This window comes from Amblyomma americanum, chromosome 10, assembly GCF_052857255.1.
Source record: "Amblyomma americanum isolate KBUSLIRL-KWMA chromosome 10, ASM5285725v1, whole genome shotgun sequence".
Lineage (NCBI taxonomy): Eukaryota > Metazoa > Arthropoda > Arachnida > Ixodida > Ixodidae > Amblyomma > Amblyomma americanum.
Window position 1 is genome coordinate 15,709,359 of NC_135506.1, and position 16,358 is coordinate 15,725,716.

Genomic DNA, 16,358 nt, shown 5'->3' on the forward strand with positions numbered 1-16,358 from the left:
GAAGCGTCGGCCGTGATTTTTGTAATATGATCAACCCAAGTTAATTTGCTATTGATTGTGATGCCAAGGTAACGATAAGATTCAACTTGCAATAGGTCAGCGAAAAAGCGTCGTCTGCGGGTTTTGGTTGCCGATCTCTACGTAGACGATTATGTTTTCGCATCATGCACGGCTCAACTAAGTAAGTACCGTTGTCAAAATTGCTACGATACAAAAGTTACCATAATACGCAAGCTCTGTGTGCAGTTTCATAGCAAATGAGCCAGCGGTTGAGGCGGGGAAACTTTTGAAAGTCTTCACGATAAATTCATTCATTATTACAGCGCAAAGACGGCACAGAACAAGAAGGGGACACAACAGCGTTGTTGTGTCCCCTTCTTGTTCTGTGCCGTCTTTGCGCTGTAATAATGAATGTAGGTAACCAACTCGCCCAAAATGTTGTATTGTGTTTCACGATAAAAACGCACAATACTGTATATATATATATATATATATATATATATATATATATATATATATATATATATATATATATATATATATATATATGCGCCTGCCGTTGAGCGCATGACAAGAGGCGCGCGGGCCTCCTTATCACGTGATTGTGTACGTACGTGACGTGGGATAGTTCGGTGATAACCCGCTGTGCCATTTGTATTTTGTATCGCGACACGGCTTCCAGACGGCAGCCCGTCCGAATTTACCAGTATGAGCCCACCTGTGTCCGGATTAACGACCATCCAACGCCATACACTAGGCGTTGGCCGGGACCGCGTCGATAGTCCGAATTTTCTGGACTTCCGACTTGAGGTTTACATGTGGTTTCTGTTGACACTGTGCGTCCTAGGTCGGAGTCGTTGCTCGCCTAGCAAACCAAGTAGTAAGGCCGTGCGCCACCCGTGAAAAACAAACAACCAAGAAGAAAGGAATTGTCTGCAAGTCCCGGAATGCTGAAGCCGACATCCACCATCCGTTGTGGGTTTACCGCGGCACTGAAGCACACGCCTAACAATCCGTCATTATTACTGGCTGGACGCGAGGACTGCCGCGGTCACCTCACAAAACCCTAAGTAATTATGAAGAGCACATAATCAGGCGACTACATACTAATACTCAGCCCAATCCTTACCTAATGAGTAAATGGTACCCAGACACCTACGATTCGTCCTGCCCCTTCTGTGGAGCAGTTGGCACACTCTTTCACGCGGTTTGGGAATGTCAAGAAAACCCAGACTTGGACAGCAATCCCGATCCGACTTATGAGCGCTGGGAGGCAACCCTTCATAGCCACAGCCCCCTCGACCAGCAATCGCTGGTTAAGAGGGGCCGGATTATGATGGCGACCAATGGGTTCTCGTACTGAACCCACCCAGTTTTTATGCTCTGATTAAATGTTTTTCCTCCTCCTCCTCCGCGGTCACCGCTCACTACCCAACTTCATTTCGATGGTCAACTTCTTTTTCATTCATTTAACCATCTTTTTTTGTCATTCATTACACACACTTTATGCTGACAACAAATTCTAGCAAGCAGGGTGGGGACCACGCCGAGGAACCTTAGTTTCGTTGAATCAGCTGATTCCCTCGAGACTACATGTCATATGTGTGTACCTTCGAATAAAACTCAGTTGTTAGTCAGCGCCTATCGTCCTGTGTGCGCGCTTTCTTTTCTGTCAGTTAGTCGCTGCGCCGCCATCGGCGGAAGCGCACATTTCAAGGAAGAGGCAAGGAGAAGGAAGCAGAAGAACGGGGTGAGGGTGCGGTAGCGCGATTCTGGCCGCGGCAGCCTCGCGTGGCTTCCGTGGGCCTACCGTCGTGCCGTTTACGAGAAGGACTGCTCCGCGCACAGCTCGAGCTCTCTTCATTGGTCTGTCACAAGTTCAGGACAGAAGACAACAGCCAGGCTGCTACAACTGCACCACATTCGCGAGCAACCAGTGTCTGCAACACCGTCCCCGGCTTCAAACTAGGCGCAAGAGTCGTTTTACCGGACGGCATTTCTGGCGATGACGCGGGCCCTTTCGACCCGTTATTAGCGGTGGCGTTGGTGGCACTCGACATGACGTGGACAGACCTGTTTGGTACCAACGATTGAGGCGTTGTCTTGCTCCACGCGCTTGAAGAAAACATCTGCAGCGCAAAATGGCGCAGAGCTTTTCGATGACGAAGTCGTCCAAGGGTGTTCCCAGGTCTCGGCCCTCGCTGCAGCAACTCAACAAGTCTAACTCGGCTGAACAAGCAAAAAGCCACGACCTTGTACCTGGCCTTCTCTACTACGAGTTCCTTCCGCTGGTGCGTCGCTCGAAGACCACTGGGTTGCTCGAGTTTCAAGGGTTTGAGTGAGTGTGCATACTTCGTTTGATGGAGAGGTTGGTCTGCCTGTCAGCTTCGCGCGAATGGCACTAACGCTTCGCTACGCTGTAGTCCTTTTGCGTCTGCGCCATCTCGCACTGTCGACGTATTTTGCAGCTACCGTGACAACACCAAACGTCCTGAGGACGTCCTCAAATGGTCAGAACGTCCTCAACCCGAACAGGACATTCTTAGTACCTTTTGAGTGCATCAGGGCTAAATGTTCTCAGTTTGTACTTTGCAGGATAACTCGGGGATGAAAATTCCTCAAATGTCCCATAAAAATTAATACTATTGCAGGACGATACTGTGGAATTGAACGGAGATCAAACCAGCTTTATTTATCGCACGTACTTTGCAGGACAACTCGGGGTGAAAATTCCTCAAATGTTCTACAAAAATTAATCCTATATTGCAGGAATATACTGTGGAACTGAAATGAGATCAAACCAGCTTTATTCTCGCGTTGTGCTCTCATTACTTAAAAACTGGTGTTTATTGACACATATGTGTGTACGATGGTTATGCAATGAAAAAAAAAACATTTTGCGTGTGAAAGGCGGTCTCAGCAAAGATGCAATGTGCCTAGGATACTAAAGGATGCCGCTTCACAAATATTGCCCAGCAAGAATATTTTAGATGTTTTCTGGAAGCTGAGTTATCTGTAGTCAAAATTTGAATTTCCGCGTCCTCGCGCCTTTCCCTCTCCTCGCGTCTCTTTTTGCACGCTGAAATGTCGGCGCTCCTCCGCCGGCCCCTCGCACTCGCCCACCTCCGCCGGCTGCCGAAGCGCGCGAACCAATGCTAGCAGTTCGCTGGTGACGTAACGAGCGCTACATGACGTAACGTACGCGGATGCTGACGTAACGAGCGTGGATTCGAGCCAAAGCCCATCAACGTAGGTCGCCGCTAGGCGCGGAAGCTGGAGTTTCAAAAATTCTGTTGTAAATTATCGGCTCGCTTTTGAGGTCTCGTAAGTGGCGTGAACATTCGTTGACCTGTACTCTACATAATGCGAGCATTTTATAGACAACCTCAAACGCCCTTTTCAGGGGCCCTTTAAACCTGGTCTTATATGCCCGATGCTTCTGATGGGCTTGGATTGTTTAGATTTTTCGGTTACTCGTATTTTGCATTCAAGTAGCAGAATTCAACTTTAGAGAGAGCTATAGCACTTTGCGGCCTTGGGCATGTTAAACCCGTCTAGTGCCCCTTCCTTTTGCTTATTCTGATTAGCTTTGAATACGGCACTCCTATGGAAAAAAATACGGTCTTGATACAAATCCTGAAGTAGAAGTGAGAACGTCCTCAAACATAATCCTGAAGATATCTGAGTATAAGCAAAGTGTCGACAAATGGATCCCAGTTGGAGTCCTTGAGGACCAGTTAAGGACAACCTGAGGGCGTCTGAACATCCTGACGTGGATATTCTGAGGTCATACGCAGGACGTATTTGTGTTGTCTGGATACAGTTAACGGATGCGATTAAGCTGCTGTCCCACGCACTGTCTTGGATCGGGGACCATCACATCGCCCTTCCTATGAACACGAACGGTACGCGAAATAATAAGTATTTTAACAGTGGTAACCACATGGCCATGATGATGATGAGGATGATGTGACCTATATAGCAAATGGCTAAGTCGCGATGAGTTGGCTGCAGTCCGAAGAAAAATTATTTCTGCGCAGTCAGGCAAAGCAGCCTCAATGAAAAGTATAGAAGCATGAGCGGACTTGCGTACTGCATCCTCTGGATGTACACTAGCTGTCTGGCTATCAAGAGAGAGAAAAAATCCGCATTCCGAAAACATTTCTCCATGTCTGCACATCATAAATAGCATTCGCCGAGAACACTCCCGTCTCATATGTAATGTCAGAGCCTTTCATACAAGGCTCGAACACTGTTTCTGGTCTATTTGCGTAATGGTTCTCCGTCAGTGCCACTGCAATGTTGCGTTGTGTCGCTCCCGGGAATAAGTGTCCACCCTCAACTACTCGTACAAGATTTCTTCGCATCCACGAAACACTCATGGGCCGCGCGTTCCCGATATACAGAGTTCCGATCTACACGATTAAAAAAATAGTATACGATCAATGCGATTGACGCGGCAGAATATGAGTTAGCATTATTGTTCCCACCGGATTGAGTAGGCGCTACCGCTGATTGGTTCAGACCGTCCGAACGGGCAGCGTTATCCAAACCACCAATCACTGCGTTGACTACTGATCCGGAGTTCCCGGGTTCGAACCCGACCGCGGCGGCTGCGTTTTTATGGAGGAAAAACGCTAAGCCGCCCGTGTGCTGTGCGATGTCAGTGCACGTTGAAGATCCCCAGGTGGTTGAAATTATTCCGGAGCCCTCCACTACGGCACCTCTTTCTTCCTATCTTCTTTCACTCCCTCCTTTATCCCTTCCCTTACGGCGCGGTTCAGGTGTCCAACGATATATGAGACAGATACTGCGCCATTTCCTTTCCACCAAAAACCAATTATTATTATTATTATTATTATTATTATTATTATTATTATTATTATTATTATTATTATTAATCACCGCGTGAAACGCCGTACCCCGCTCCAGTCTTCCCCGTCGCCTCTCGCCCTCTCTTCGTTTTCCCTCTCGCAGTTTTCTTTCAAGTGAAGAGGGGGATTTTTCTCTCTCCACCTTCATGATCTGCGCTGAAGAGAGCTCGCGAAACAGTCCACGTTATGTCATTTTCCATGCTTTATTACAATTAAACAACCTTACGAAGCTTCCAGAAACGTCTCTTTAGCGTAATTCATTTTTTTTTCAGAGCTTACTCTACACAGACGCGATGTCATGTTGCGTGAGAACGTGCACAGCACCTTGTCGCGATTGCATTCTGGGGTAACCTCCTAACTTGGGATCATTAGCAGTGCCGGATTTTGATACTTGGGCTCTGCGGTAAGATCCGACATGATCAAACAGCTCTGTTGGCAACGCTGTAACGCCAATAAGTCTTCTACTGCTACCGAGCCAGGATGCGTCGCCAGGGGCCAAGGGTAGGAAACTATACGATTAATTTCGGTTTCAACTAGTTCAGCACAACTGGTGACTGGAGTTGAACTGATGCCATTAAGGAAGGAAACAGCTCTTCCTTCGTTCATGTGATGCTTAAAATTGACTTCGGATTGACTGATTGACTGACGATGCTTAAAATTGACTGATTCCCACGTACGTAGCGCGTGCTGCCGTGGCCGAAAGGGGATAGAAGCTGCTCTTTCTTCGACTGCGGTCGTTCGAATCTCGCCCGAGGATGAAGTTTTTTCTGCTGGATACCGCAGTCATGACGACGATACGACGCTCTGGTTGGTTTCCCTCCTGCCGCTATGGGAGCAATTGCCTGTGACGTCTGTATTTGCTAGCAATGGTGTATAAGGAGGTTTCCTACCCATGGCTTCGCCTCACGTTGGTGCGCCAAAGCTCCGCAAGCACATGAACACGTGATTGCCTCTACTGGTGCTCCAGGGACGTGATGGAGCGCGCCAGCGACTGGTACCGGCAGATCTGTGGCTACCGGGTGGTCTCCGTGGAAACGGTGCAGTTCAAGTTTCGCGACAGGGACTCCGCTTCGTCTTCATCCGGGGAAGCAGCGGCGCTTCCTGCCTCCACCTCGGAAGATGACCGGTCCAGGTCTTCGGCGGTGAAGCATTACTACGGCGACGGACTCAGGTGGGCCCGCCGCACATCTCTATGCCGCCGAAGTCGCACTTGACCATGGGTCACGCATGACGTCATTACATATGTTCGGTACAAGATATAGATGCAAAAAGGCGTAGCTGCGGATACTGTCGAGGTCAGACTTAACCCGAACACAAGCATGGTATCATTTTTTTTCAGTGTTGCCAGAATAACAAGCACAAAAATTCTCATTCATCCATACCCAGAACTTGTGTCAGCTGGAATCACCTTCCCCACGATATTGCTGAAATTACTGAGACTGTTGCCTTTCGTAACGCTGTTACTAATTTTATGTAAGTCTCTGTCTATATCTGTTTTATTTTATTAGCTGCTGTTTTCTTTTGTGGTTTGTTTTGTGTAATGCTGCCTTTTGCTAGTGCTGTTATTGATCTTAAACCAGTGTGTGCTGTAACTATATTCAAAATTTTTTAGCTGCTGTTTTTGTTTTTTGTACTTGTATGTTATTCCCACTCCCCTCTGTAACGCCTAACGGCCCTGATGGTAAATAAATGAAATGAAAATGAAAAGGAACTGGCACAGAGCAGCGGCCTTCCAATGTCTCTAGGATCTGCACGCATGCGCAAGGTGCTGCTTAAGCGAAATTAGTTTTCAAAAATTTTCTGAGTGTTCAGTCGCTGTATCACTGAAATCAGCTCTACGAACCTCGCACAAGTTTGTCATTCGGGATAACGACTTTGCCGACACAGACACACAGTGCTCCCCAGATGCGATTGTCGTGTTCGGGGCTTGCAGCAGTAGCCGTGTACCTTCCAAACGCAATAGCATTGAGAGAAAGATTGCCGGACTCTAAATTTTTTCCACTGTCCTAGCGGCTTAAGCATCCGCCTCGCCTACGGGAGGTGCAAGGTTCAATCCCCAGTGCCTCCGGGTACATATCGGTAATATAATGGGTTCAAGCTTTCCGCTGGCCGGATGTTCGGTCTGTCTGCTGTGCTGAAGTGCTTGAAAGCCACACCTTGTGTACCGCACCGTTTGACTCACTGGCTGTAAAAAGCACACAACACTTCCTAAATGCTCGCATTCAGGAGGTGCGGGGTTCGATCCCCAGTGCCACCGGGCACCCGCCGATGATACAATTGCAACAAGTTTCCCCCTGCCTTGTGCTCGGCTTCTTTAGGATGAAATGCTTGGAGAACGGGTCTGTGACCCCACCTTGAGTAGAAGAAAAAAACCCTGTGCCATGACGCTCTTTGACCACAGATGCCCTTGCGCCATAAAAATTCATCATCGTCATCATGACTTCCTAAATGAAGACTAACCATGCTACCGAGTGTACGGAGAACTCAAGCTGGTTTACGAATGAATTGAAAATGCGTTTTAGGTGCGTCGAAGTTTTGCGTGATGGCGGCTGTGCAAGGGTGGATCTGCCTAAAGTTAATTCTTTATCTTCACTCGAGTAGCACTAAGTTCCGCACATCAGTGTCGTTCTCTTTGTGAAAGGGAACCAGGACAACGTCATAGGCGGGCATCATCTATATGCAGGCTTTTACGTTGGACCGCAATGTTTTAATGTCAACCGTTGTAGTTTCCACGTGAACGTTATTATTCTTTCATTTTCATCTTACTCATAACAGCGCGCGCAACAGACAGGCATCTCCTAGGCCTAGCAAGATTTCGCAGTCAACGTACGTACAGACACGGCAGAAGTATGTGGTACACGGACAGCAACTATAGCGCATTGTTTTCGTATAATTTTTAAATTTTACACTGGCATGTGTGCACTGAAGAAGCAAATTATACGCCACAAGTGGGTAGTCAGCAACACGTAAAATCTCAGCTTTTAAACATGTATAACCGGCGGAATGTGCAGCAGATACTACGGTACTTGAACACCTGTGCCTCACCTGCGTCCTTTGACCCCCTCGCTTCCAACCTTTCCGACGAATACTTGTAACCAAAATACTGTAGAAGCGTCTTCTGGCTGGCTATTTGGTGAATGAAGTTCATTTTCTAACTGCGCAAAGAACAACCACAGAGCAAAGGACACACTTTGTTCTGTTCTTCGGTTGCTCTCTGGTTGCTCTTCGCGCAGTTCGAAAATGAACTTATGACCAGGCCACCTAAATGTCATTCAGCCGATTTCGCCCGTGTTGTATCCTCATCAGACTTTTAGTCTTACTTCTTTTTCTATAACTTCGGTGCATGGTACTTGGCTGGGTCATTTGAGCGTACTGGATGGAGTTCACAGTAAATTGCGCTTGCTTACCGTTTGCTAAGATGAGTTTCTACTGGCAGCCACACTCTGAACAGATATACGCCTATATGGGAATAAAAAGAGAGTAAGCTGTCCTCTAGCGCACACTCTACACTCTAAACAGAAAGGAGTAAAAGGGAGTAAACTGTCCTCCAGCGCACACTCTTTCACAAAAGGGTGTGCGTCAGGAGACAGCTTACTCCCTTTTTTGCTCCCATTTAGTTGTGTTCGTGTTCAGTTTAGAGTGTAGGTTGTGCGCTATAGGACAACTTACTCCCCTTTTTACTCCTTTCTGTTTAGAGCGCAGCAGGAAACACGGTGTACCGGTCAAAGTGAACTAGGTATACCGTTTCGCAAAATTCTAAGCGTCACGGGAGTAAAGAATAATAATAATAATTGGTTTTTGGGGAAAGGAAATGGCGCTGTATCTGTGTCATATATCGGCGGACACCTGAACCGCGCCGTAAGGGAAGGGATAAAGGAGGGAGTGAAAGAAGAAAGGAAGAAAGAGGTGCCGTAGTGGAGGGCTCCAGAATAATTTCGACCACCTGGGGATCTTTAACGTGCACTGACATCGCACAGCACACGGGCGCCTTAGCGTTTTTCCTCCATAAAAACGCAGTCTCCGCGGTCGGGTTCGAACCCGGGAACTCCGGATCAGTGGCCGAGCGCCCTAACCACTGGGCCACCGCGGCGGGGTACGGGAGTAAAACCTCGGTGTGATTTTTCCCCCCAAACAAACTTGAATGCTGCCTCGTGTCGTTACTGCGGTTGTGGGTATATACCTGTGCCTCGCCGCTCAGAAGGCGTCCGTGCAATCCACCGCGCATCCAACTGTATGCAGAGTGTGGCTGTTCCCGTCAGAGGCGCACATCAACGGCGGCGTCGAGCTGGGCTTCCGCGACCTGGACCCGCAGCTGGTGGAGCAGCCGCCAGGCCACGTCCGCTACGAGACGGTGCCCGACCTGCTGGAGCGGTTCAACGCCGAGCAGGCGACGGCCGCCAGGCCCCCCGTGCCGGGCAAGATCGTGGCCGTCGAGTCGCGGGACGTGGAACAGCCGCAGAACATGCGCCGCGACGTGGCTCAGGGCGACGGCTTCGGCTACTTCCAGCTGTTCAGCCTGCGCATCTTCTTCTACCGGGGACTGCCCACGCGCGAGCGGATACGTGAGTGGCACGGGGTCGTCCTTTAACATCAATTGACTTCTGGAGACGTTATTCTGCGAGTTGCTCGGAAAGGAGTCCAGGTGCCGCAAGTAAACAGGAAGGAACAAAAAGGGAGTTCGCTTGATTAGTAAGCTTTACTCCCTTTTATAAAAGGTAGCACTGCGCTCTCTTGAGGATTGTGCCAAATCACATCGAATCATCTCGATGGTGAGGATCAGGTGTGTGCATATTTGTTGAAGGACAGCGCAGAGAGACAGTGCTAGAAAAACTCGCCGTCGTGTATACGTGTTGCCTCACGACCTCGAGCGAACAGGAATCTTGAAAGAACGCTAACGTTATTATAATTCGCAAGAAAACGACCAACGACTTGGAAAACTATAGACGGATCTGCTTGGGCCCATGCACACTTGCGAGTCGCAGGGGTTGTGCGACTGTTCTGGTCGAAAAGCGACCGTCGCAAACGGTCGCATTGGTCGAAAAGCGACAGTCGCAGGTCAGTCGCTCGCATCTCGGTGCTCGATTTTCCAGCCCGTTGCGACTGCGAGTCGCAAACCGCTGAAACAAACAGCGAGCGAGCCGATTTTTCCGCAACGACGCCGCCCGCTGACGCGCCGGGCGACGAGCAAAGCTGCTTCTTGGTTGCCATAGTCGTCGCTAAGCCTAACCATTTCACATCGATGCCGCAGCTGAGGGCGTTTCGGAATTTGCCAGCGCTGTAATAAATGTGCTGCTATCGTCAACGTTTTGGTGTGAACCTCGTCGTAATGAGATGAAGACATAATAGAAGAAATGCATAATAGAATAAATACAAAGCAGACGACTATCGAAAACGCGTGAACAACGTTATTCCCTAGAAGTTTCGCTTCAAATGAGAATCTAACAAGAAGGTGACCCGCATGTCGTGCTTGCAAGTTTGAACAACGGTGTTGTCGAGCTGTTGCCCCGTCTCAAGCGACTGCTGGTCGTATATGCCCTTTGTGACTCGCAAGTGTGGATGGGCCCTTAACAGAATGGTGTCCAATAAAAGGCAAGTGAAACAGCGGGCGGCAGGAAGTCAGACTGGGGTTCGACCCCGACCGCGGCCGCCGCGTTTCGATGCAGGCGAAACGAAAAGGCGCCCGTGTGCTGTGCGATGTCAGTGCACGTTAAAGATCCCCAGGTAGTCGAAATTATTCTGGAGCCCTCCACTACGGCACCTCTATCTTGCTTTCTTCTCTCAGTCCCTCCTTTATCCCTTCCCTTACGGCGCGGTTCAGATGTCCGCTGAGATGTGAGACAGATACTTCGCCATTTCCTTTCCCCAACAACCAATTGAATTGAATTCATGAGATAAGGATGTCTTCAGGGGTATACGACGGCCACAGCATGGAACATGACCTGGTTATTTGGCGGAATATATGGAAGAGGCCTTTAATCTACTGTAGACGTAGTTGGACAGTAGTCGCTTAGAACACAAAAACAGGGCGACAAATTTCATTCGTAGGAGGCCCCGCAAAAATGGCGTCCATGCCATTGTAATGATGCAACGGTCAACCGTCTTGCCCGTACTAGCGACAGTGCCAAGTGCAGAGTGGTTGACCATGATGCCAAAGTAGGTCGATACTCTAGGAGATTCTCCTCTCAGGACTTTTCATGCTTCATTCTTGAGTTCTTTCTGACGATAGTCCCGTTTAAAGCGTTTTTTTCCGAAATAAGTCACGATGACTGAGATTTTCAGCATAAAGTAGCGACAACAGCAACTGCAATTCGGCTTTGGGCACCATGTACAGGTTGGTGCGCGGTCCTTTCAAAGGTTCTAAAGCTGAGCACTATATAAGTCCAGCTTTCCGGACCCAAAATTTTGAAAACGGGAAAATTTTAAGACAGTGTTATGAAAATATTGAAGGAATGGCCCATTATTCTGATATGCAGCAAAGCCCACTGTTGCACTTGTCTTCTATTGGAGTCCATTTTGTTAAGGGCCCATTAACACTTGCGGGCGATCACATCGAACAGTTGAGACTGTCGTAAATAAAAAAAAATAAGATACAAGGCTGCAGTCGGGTGATCTGTGGATATATTGATTTTTATAGTGAATTCTTACATTATATGAAAAAAAAATTGCGTTCATAAACGGTTTCCAGCTCAAAATCCTTTTGTCCAGAATTGATGGGTATGAATATCGCAGGTGTTGCAAGTAGCAAACTAACGACGTACCCACTGCTCACATATAGCGAAAACGGTCGTGTGTATCGTGGTAAATGTGGCGACAGGAGCTAGCAGAATGCGGCTCTAGCTAGAATGCAATGTTTGAAGTCACCTTTGGATGACTTCAATGCCCTGCAACTTTCTCTCTACAGCAAAAGTTCGTCGGCGCCAAAATACCTCTGAGTTATTCGTCCATTAGGTGTTTATTTCGATGATTCTTTCACAGGGGCAGCACCGTCTGTTTGGTTGTAGAGCAAAATAGGGCGAAAACAAGCAAATAGTAAACTATAGGCAGCCTGATTTTGTTGTACTTCCATTGAACGCCCTTGAGTACGACTCGATGCCAGAAGACACGTGTGCCACCCTTCGCTCTATAACAGAGGTGCGTGACGTGGTGCCGAAGCCTCTGGACGACTACGCCTTCGAAGACTTCACCGGTGTGCTCAGGCGTGCCTCGCAGTGGCTCCAAAGCGAGAGCCCGCTCAAACTCTACAACCTGCAGACGCTCTTCGTCAAGGCCAAGCTCGGTGGGTGTCTTCACTTTAACTGTGCGCTCTAAACACAAGTACGCCTATATGGGAGTAAAAAGCGAGTAGCCCTGTCTTCTAGCGCACTCCCTTTTATAAAATGGAGTGTGCTAGATGACAGCTTACTCCCTTTTTACTCTTTTCTGTTTACAGTGTGTAAGACGCGGTGGTAGAGAATCCTTAAATACATAACTTTCACGGGTGTCACAGCAGCCGCCATGCTGGCGACCATTGCGAGAAGGTGCGCTTTGCTATAATCCGCTTATGGAAACCTGTTCTGGCCCTCACTGCCGAAGCTATGTGTGGTTGGCGATCATGGCACCCGTGACCGCAGGTGCAAGCTATCTAAAGCGCCACCAGCGCGAGGGTTAAGCTTGTTCTCCTTTTCCCGCGAAATATGAAATAATTGTGCATACTGTGGTGAGAAATGCGATGCACAGAAAAACCGAGCCCTAACCACTTAGCCACCGCGGCGGGGTTAGGGCGTTTTTCCTCCATAAAAACGCAGCCGCTGCGGTCCCGGGTTCGAACCCGACCGCGGCGGCTGCGTTTTTATGGAGGAAAAACGCTAAGGCGCCCGTGTGCTGTGCGATGTCAGTGCACGTTAAAGATCCCCAGGTGGTCGAAATTATTCCGGAGCCCTCCACTACGACACCTCTTTCTTCCTTTCTTCTTTCACTCCCTCCTTTATCCCTTCCCCTGCGGCGCGGTTCAGGTGTTTCCAACGATATGAGACAGATACTGCGCCATTTCCCTTCCCCCAAAACCAATTATTATTAGAAATACCGAGCATGTCCCCTCGTCGCAAGACGGCAGTGTCTTGTCCCAATTTCATTTTTGTCATTGGGGATGACGCTAAAGGCAGTAATTGAGAGTGAGCTACTGTCCCTGTGTTACTTTTAATCTTTGCTATCTTGCCCGAGCGCTGTGCGTGTACCAAGAAGGATCGTCTGGCTACGACCGTTTGAATGGCCCCGAAAAGCGTCGACTAGACATGATGTAATGCGCGGCCTTGTTTGTCTTCCAACGGCTACCGCATTTCGTTCAAGACGGACCATGCGCGCACATATTGTTGACATGCCTCATTCTATTATGTGTTGGAAATGCGATAGCATTACCAGCTTCTGATGACTTTGCCGGAAGTGCGTCACTTCCGTATAACCAGTGGGAACGATCTGGTCTGGGGACGTCATTTTCTTCCAGCCAATGGGAATGCTCTGGTCCGGTGACGTCGCTGTCTAGCCAACGGGCGAATTTTATGATCGACGACGCGGTTCGGTCCCGTGAGGCTTGTAATGCTATCGCATATTAATAAACACACGAGTCATCTGTCGCGGTTCCTGCAACCCTAACTCTTTCCACGGGCCCAGTTGGCTCTCAGTGGTACAGGGGTGACCTTCGCATACCCTAGAGGCTCGTCTGTGCATGCACTTGTGACGTACGCAGACGTTCCCCCGGGCACGGCGCTGTCTCGCAAGGTTCGCTCGCTGGTGCGCTACCTGAAGGTGCTGCGCATCGTGTACAGCACGTTCCCCGAGAGTGCGGGGGATTTCCGCAGCCTCCGATTTCCGCGCTGCCTGTCGCACCGGGTGTTCCTGCCAACGATGGGACGCAGCGATGGCAGAGAGTTGCCCGTCGCCGAGTCCATCCGCGCTCTCAAGGCCAAGATGAGCCTCTGGAGCGTCGCACTGCGTGAGTTGTAATCGCCCGCAGCTCGGTCGCGTTCCCTGCAGCACGAACGCCCCTTTCTCAAATCTCATTCCCGGCAGGATTCTGAACTGCTTGAGCAACTTCCTAGCCGACCGCTTATTCCGAGTAGCCTTAGGTGGAACTGTTCCAATTAATTTTGCCCAGGAGAAATGTCTACCTCAGGGGTGTATTCTAAAAACTACATTTTTCATAGTGAAAATGAACTTGATGGAAAAAATAACCAGTCCGTTATGCGTTCAGTACATATAGACTGAAGGATACATAACGTGATATATAACATGATACATAACGTAATAATATCTTTCATGGTGCGCATTAATGGTGGGTGAACAGCGCAACAAAGGCGGGACGAAGGCAAGACAAGCGACGACTAGCAACTGAGTTTATTGAAGAACGAAAAGTGGTAATATATTGTGAACGTAAACAATAGAATATAAAAATAAAATAAATAAAAAACAAAAACGGCAAAAGGGGGTAAACAACCTATGCCAGTGCAAGTCCAGATATTGAATTTCCTTGTCACCTAATATGTCACAGGATTGCTGATGCAATTTTGTCCTAGATTATGAACGTGATATGATTTCTCTGGTCACCTTGTTCTTATGGTAGAACAGCACTGCTGTCTTCTTGTACAGCGGTTCGAATTTGCATTTTTTGCAGCGAAACTTTGTCCCAGGAGCCGGGCCATCTTTTTCTGGTTCTCGCCCATATCTCATCTTTACTCAGTGTAATAATAGCTGAAGCACATGTACATGTAATTAAGCTGTGCTGGGCCCCTAGCCGCGTGGGGTCGGCGAGAACGAGAGAGCTGATGAATGTGCCACACATCAGGCACGTAGCCAGAACTTTTTTTTCGCGAGGGTCCCGAGGTAGTTGTTTAGGGCGAAGCCCCGGGGAGGGGGGGGGGGCAGGGACTATGCCTAACAAGGACACTGCTCAGGGGGGGGGGGGGGGGGGGGGCTCACCCCCTCCCTTGGATACGTGCCTGCCACACATGCTCGTAACACCGAAGTGAAAAAAGTACTTATACCGCATAAAGATTGCATGAAGTTTACAAAGAGTAAACTGAGAGCCTAATGGCGGGCTTCATGAGACACCGAACTCAACAACAAACTGCACCCATTTAAACCGATCATCGAAGTAGGGAAGTAATGTAGTCATCAAGAACGCTTTGTTGAAGTAATTTTATGTCGGCTTATTATTAGACCCACCTCTCACACGCTATTTCACACTTACGAAACAAGGCAAACCCATCTGCAAAGCATGTGGAGATGCCCGAGTCGCGTGTAAAAATGTTGATGTGGCAGCTCGGCATAGTATGACGGTTACGCAACTCTTGAGTGAGCACAGCAGAAGGGGCAGCCGGGCTTTCCTAGAAGTAGGGCACGCGAGGGTAGATACCTTGCTAATATTCTCCGTATCATTTCAATTTTAGTTCATGTACTGCATGGGGGATAGCGCAGTCACATTACCTCATGGACGGGGCCAATACGCATGCGTATACTATAATGGCGCCATATATCTGTCAGCCGGAGTGGCCGCTGCACGGTGGTTAAGTATGTGTTGGTTGTGGAGATCACAAGGGAAGGCCCACGATAGCGCGGCCGCCGCAGTGAGTGGCACACGATTCTTCTACGATTTCGTCGAAATGATGTCGCCGAAGATGGGAATAAACCCCCTTTAACTCGTGCTTCCGCGTTCAAACGCCACAGCCAGTGAGTATAACCACGGTACGCGTCTCTAATGAGCTGCTGCAGTCTCATACAGCGTATACATGCGTCGGCGTTCGCAGGCGGCAACATCCTATGCGCCGAGTCCCTGACTGTGGACTACCACCCGTCATCGGGCCGAGGCCTGAGCAAGATCAACGCGTCGGCTCCCAGCAAGTCCGAGGTCGCTCCCGACGCAGCAGGGGCCGACCAGCAGCAGTCACGGACACGCGTGATTCTCTACTTTCGCGTCTACACCGACGTGCCCGACAAGCGGGACAAGGCCGCCTCGCCCGTGTCCATGGTCAGCCAGTCAAGGGGCTTCCTTCGCACGGGTTCCTCCTTTACCACCACTAGCGGCGGTAGTAAGCAGCCCAAGTGCCGCATTATGTGACACGCCACGGGACCGTTGGGCTCCGGAGCATTGCTCAGCGTCCTCAACATGCCCTGGTCGAATAAAGCGGTTCGAACACGTGGTGGGCAGCTGGAAGTGGAGAAGTCAAGCATAGAAAACTGAGGGTTTGTTGAGTTCATGGCCTATAACAGCTCCATGCTTCGTTGTATGTGCATTCGTTGTTAATCAGTTCTGCAGTCGCTGCTGCGCGATTCACGTACCCTCTCTGCAGTTCGTGGCCACAATCCTATCAGCTTCTGACTAAATGCATCACCATAATGCACAAAATCGTTCACATGTCTTCCGGAATGCAGGCACCCAGCGCGAAAGGGCTACTTCATAGCAAAGCCGAAAAACGCGAGGTATGTATGAAGCCTCAGCCTTTGACGGAGCGC

At 49.1% G+C, this 16,358-nt stretch overlaps 1 protein-coding gene across 1 annotated transcript; it reads left to right on the forward strand.

Moving 5' to 3' along the window:
* Positions 1 to 1,695: 1,695 nt before the first annotated feature.
* Positions 1,696 to 16,074, forward strand: LOC144106793 (uncharacterized). The gene is made up of 6 exons (XM_077639736.1): positions 1,696 to 2,338; positions 5,842 to 6,045; positions 9,114 to 9,436; positions 12,004 to 12,150; positions 13,597 to 13,842; positions 15,653 to 16,074. The coding sequence occupies exons 1-6, from the start codon at positions 2,142 to 2,144 to the stop codon at positions 15,961 to 15,963; spliced, it is 1,428 nt and encodes a 475-aa protein (XP_077495862.1). The 5' UTR covers positions 1,696 to 2,141; the 3' UTR covers positions 15,964 to 16,074.
* Positions 16,075 to 16,358: the final 284 nt, after the last annotated feature.

Bases quoted from the DNA above. Each gene is read 5' to 3' on its own strand.
- LOC144106793 (XM_077639736.1), top strand. From the start codon at position 2,142: ATGGCGCAGAGCTTTTCGATGACGAAGTCGTCCAAGGGTGTTCCCAGG. The intron at 2,339-5,841 runs GTGAGTGTGCAT...CTGGTGCTCCAG, and splicing joins CTCGAGTTTCAAGGGTTTGA to GGACGTGATGGAGCGCGCCA. The intron at 13,843-15,652 runs GTGAGTTGTAAT...CGGCGTTCGCAG, and splicing joins CCTCTGGAGCGTCGCACTGC to GCGGCAACATCCTATGCGCC.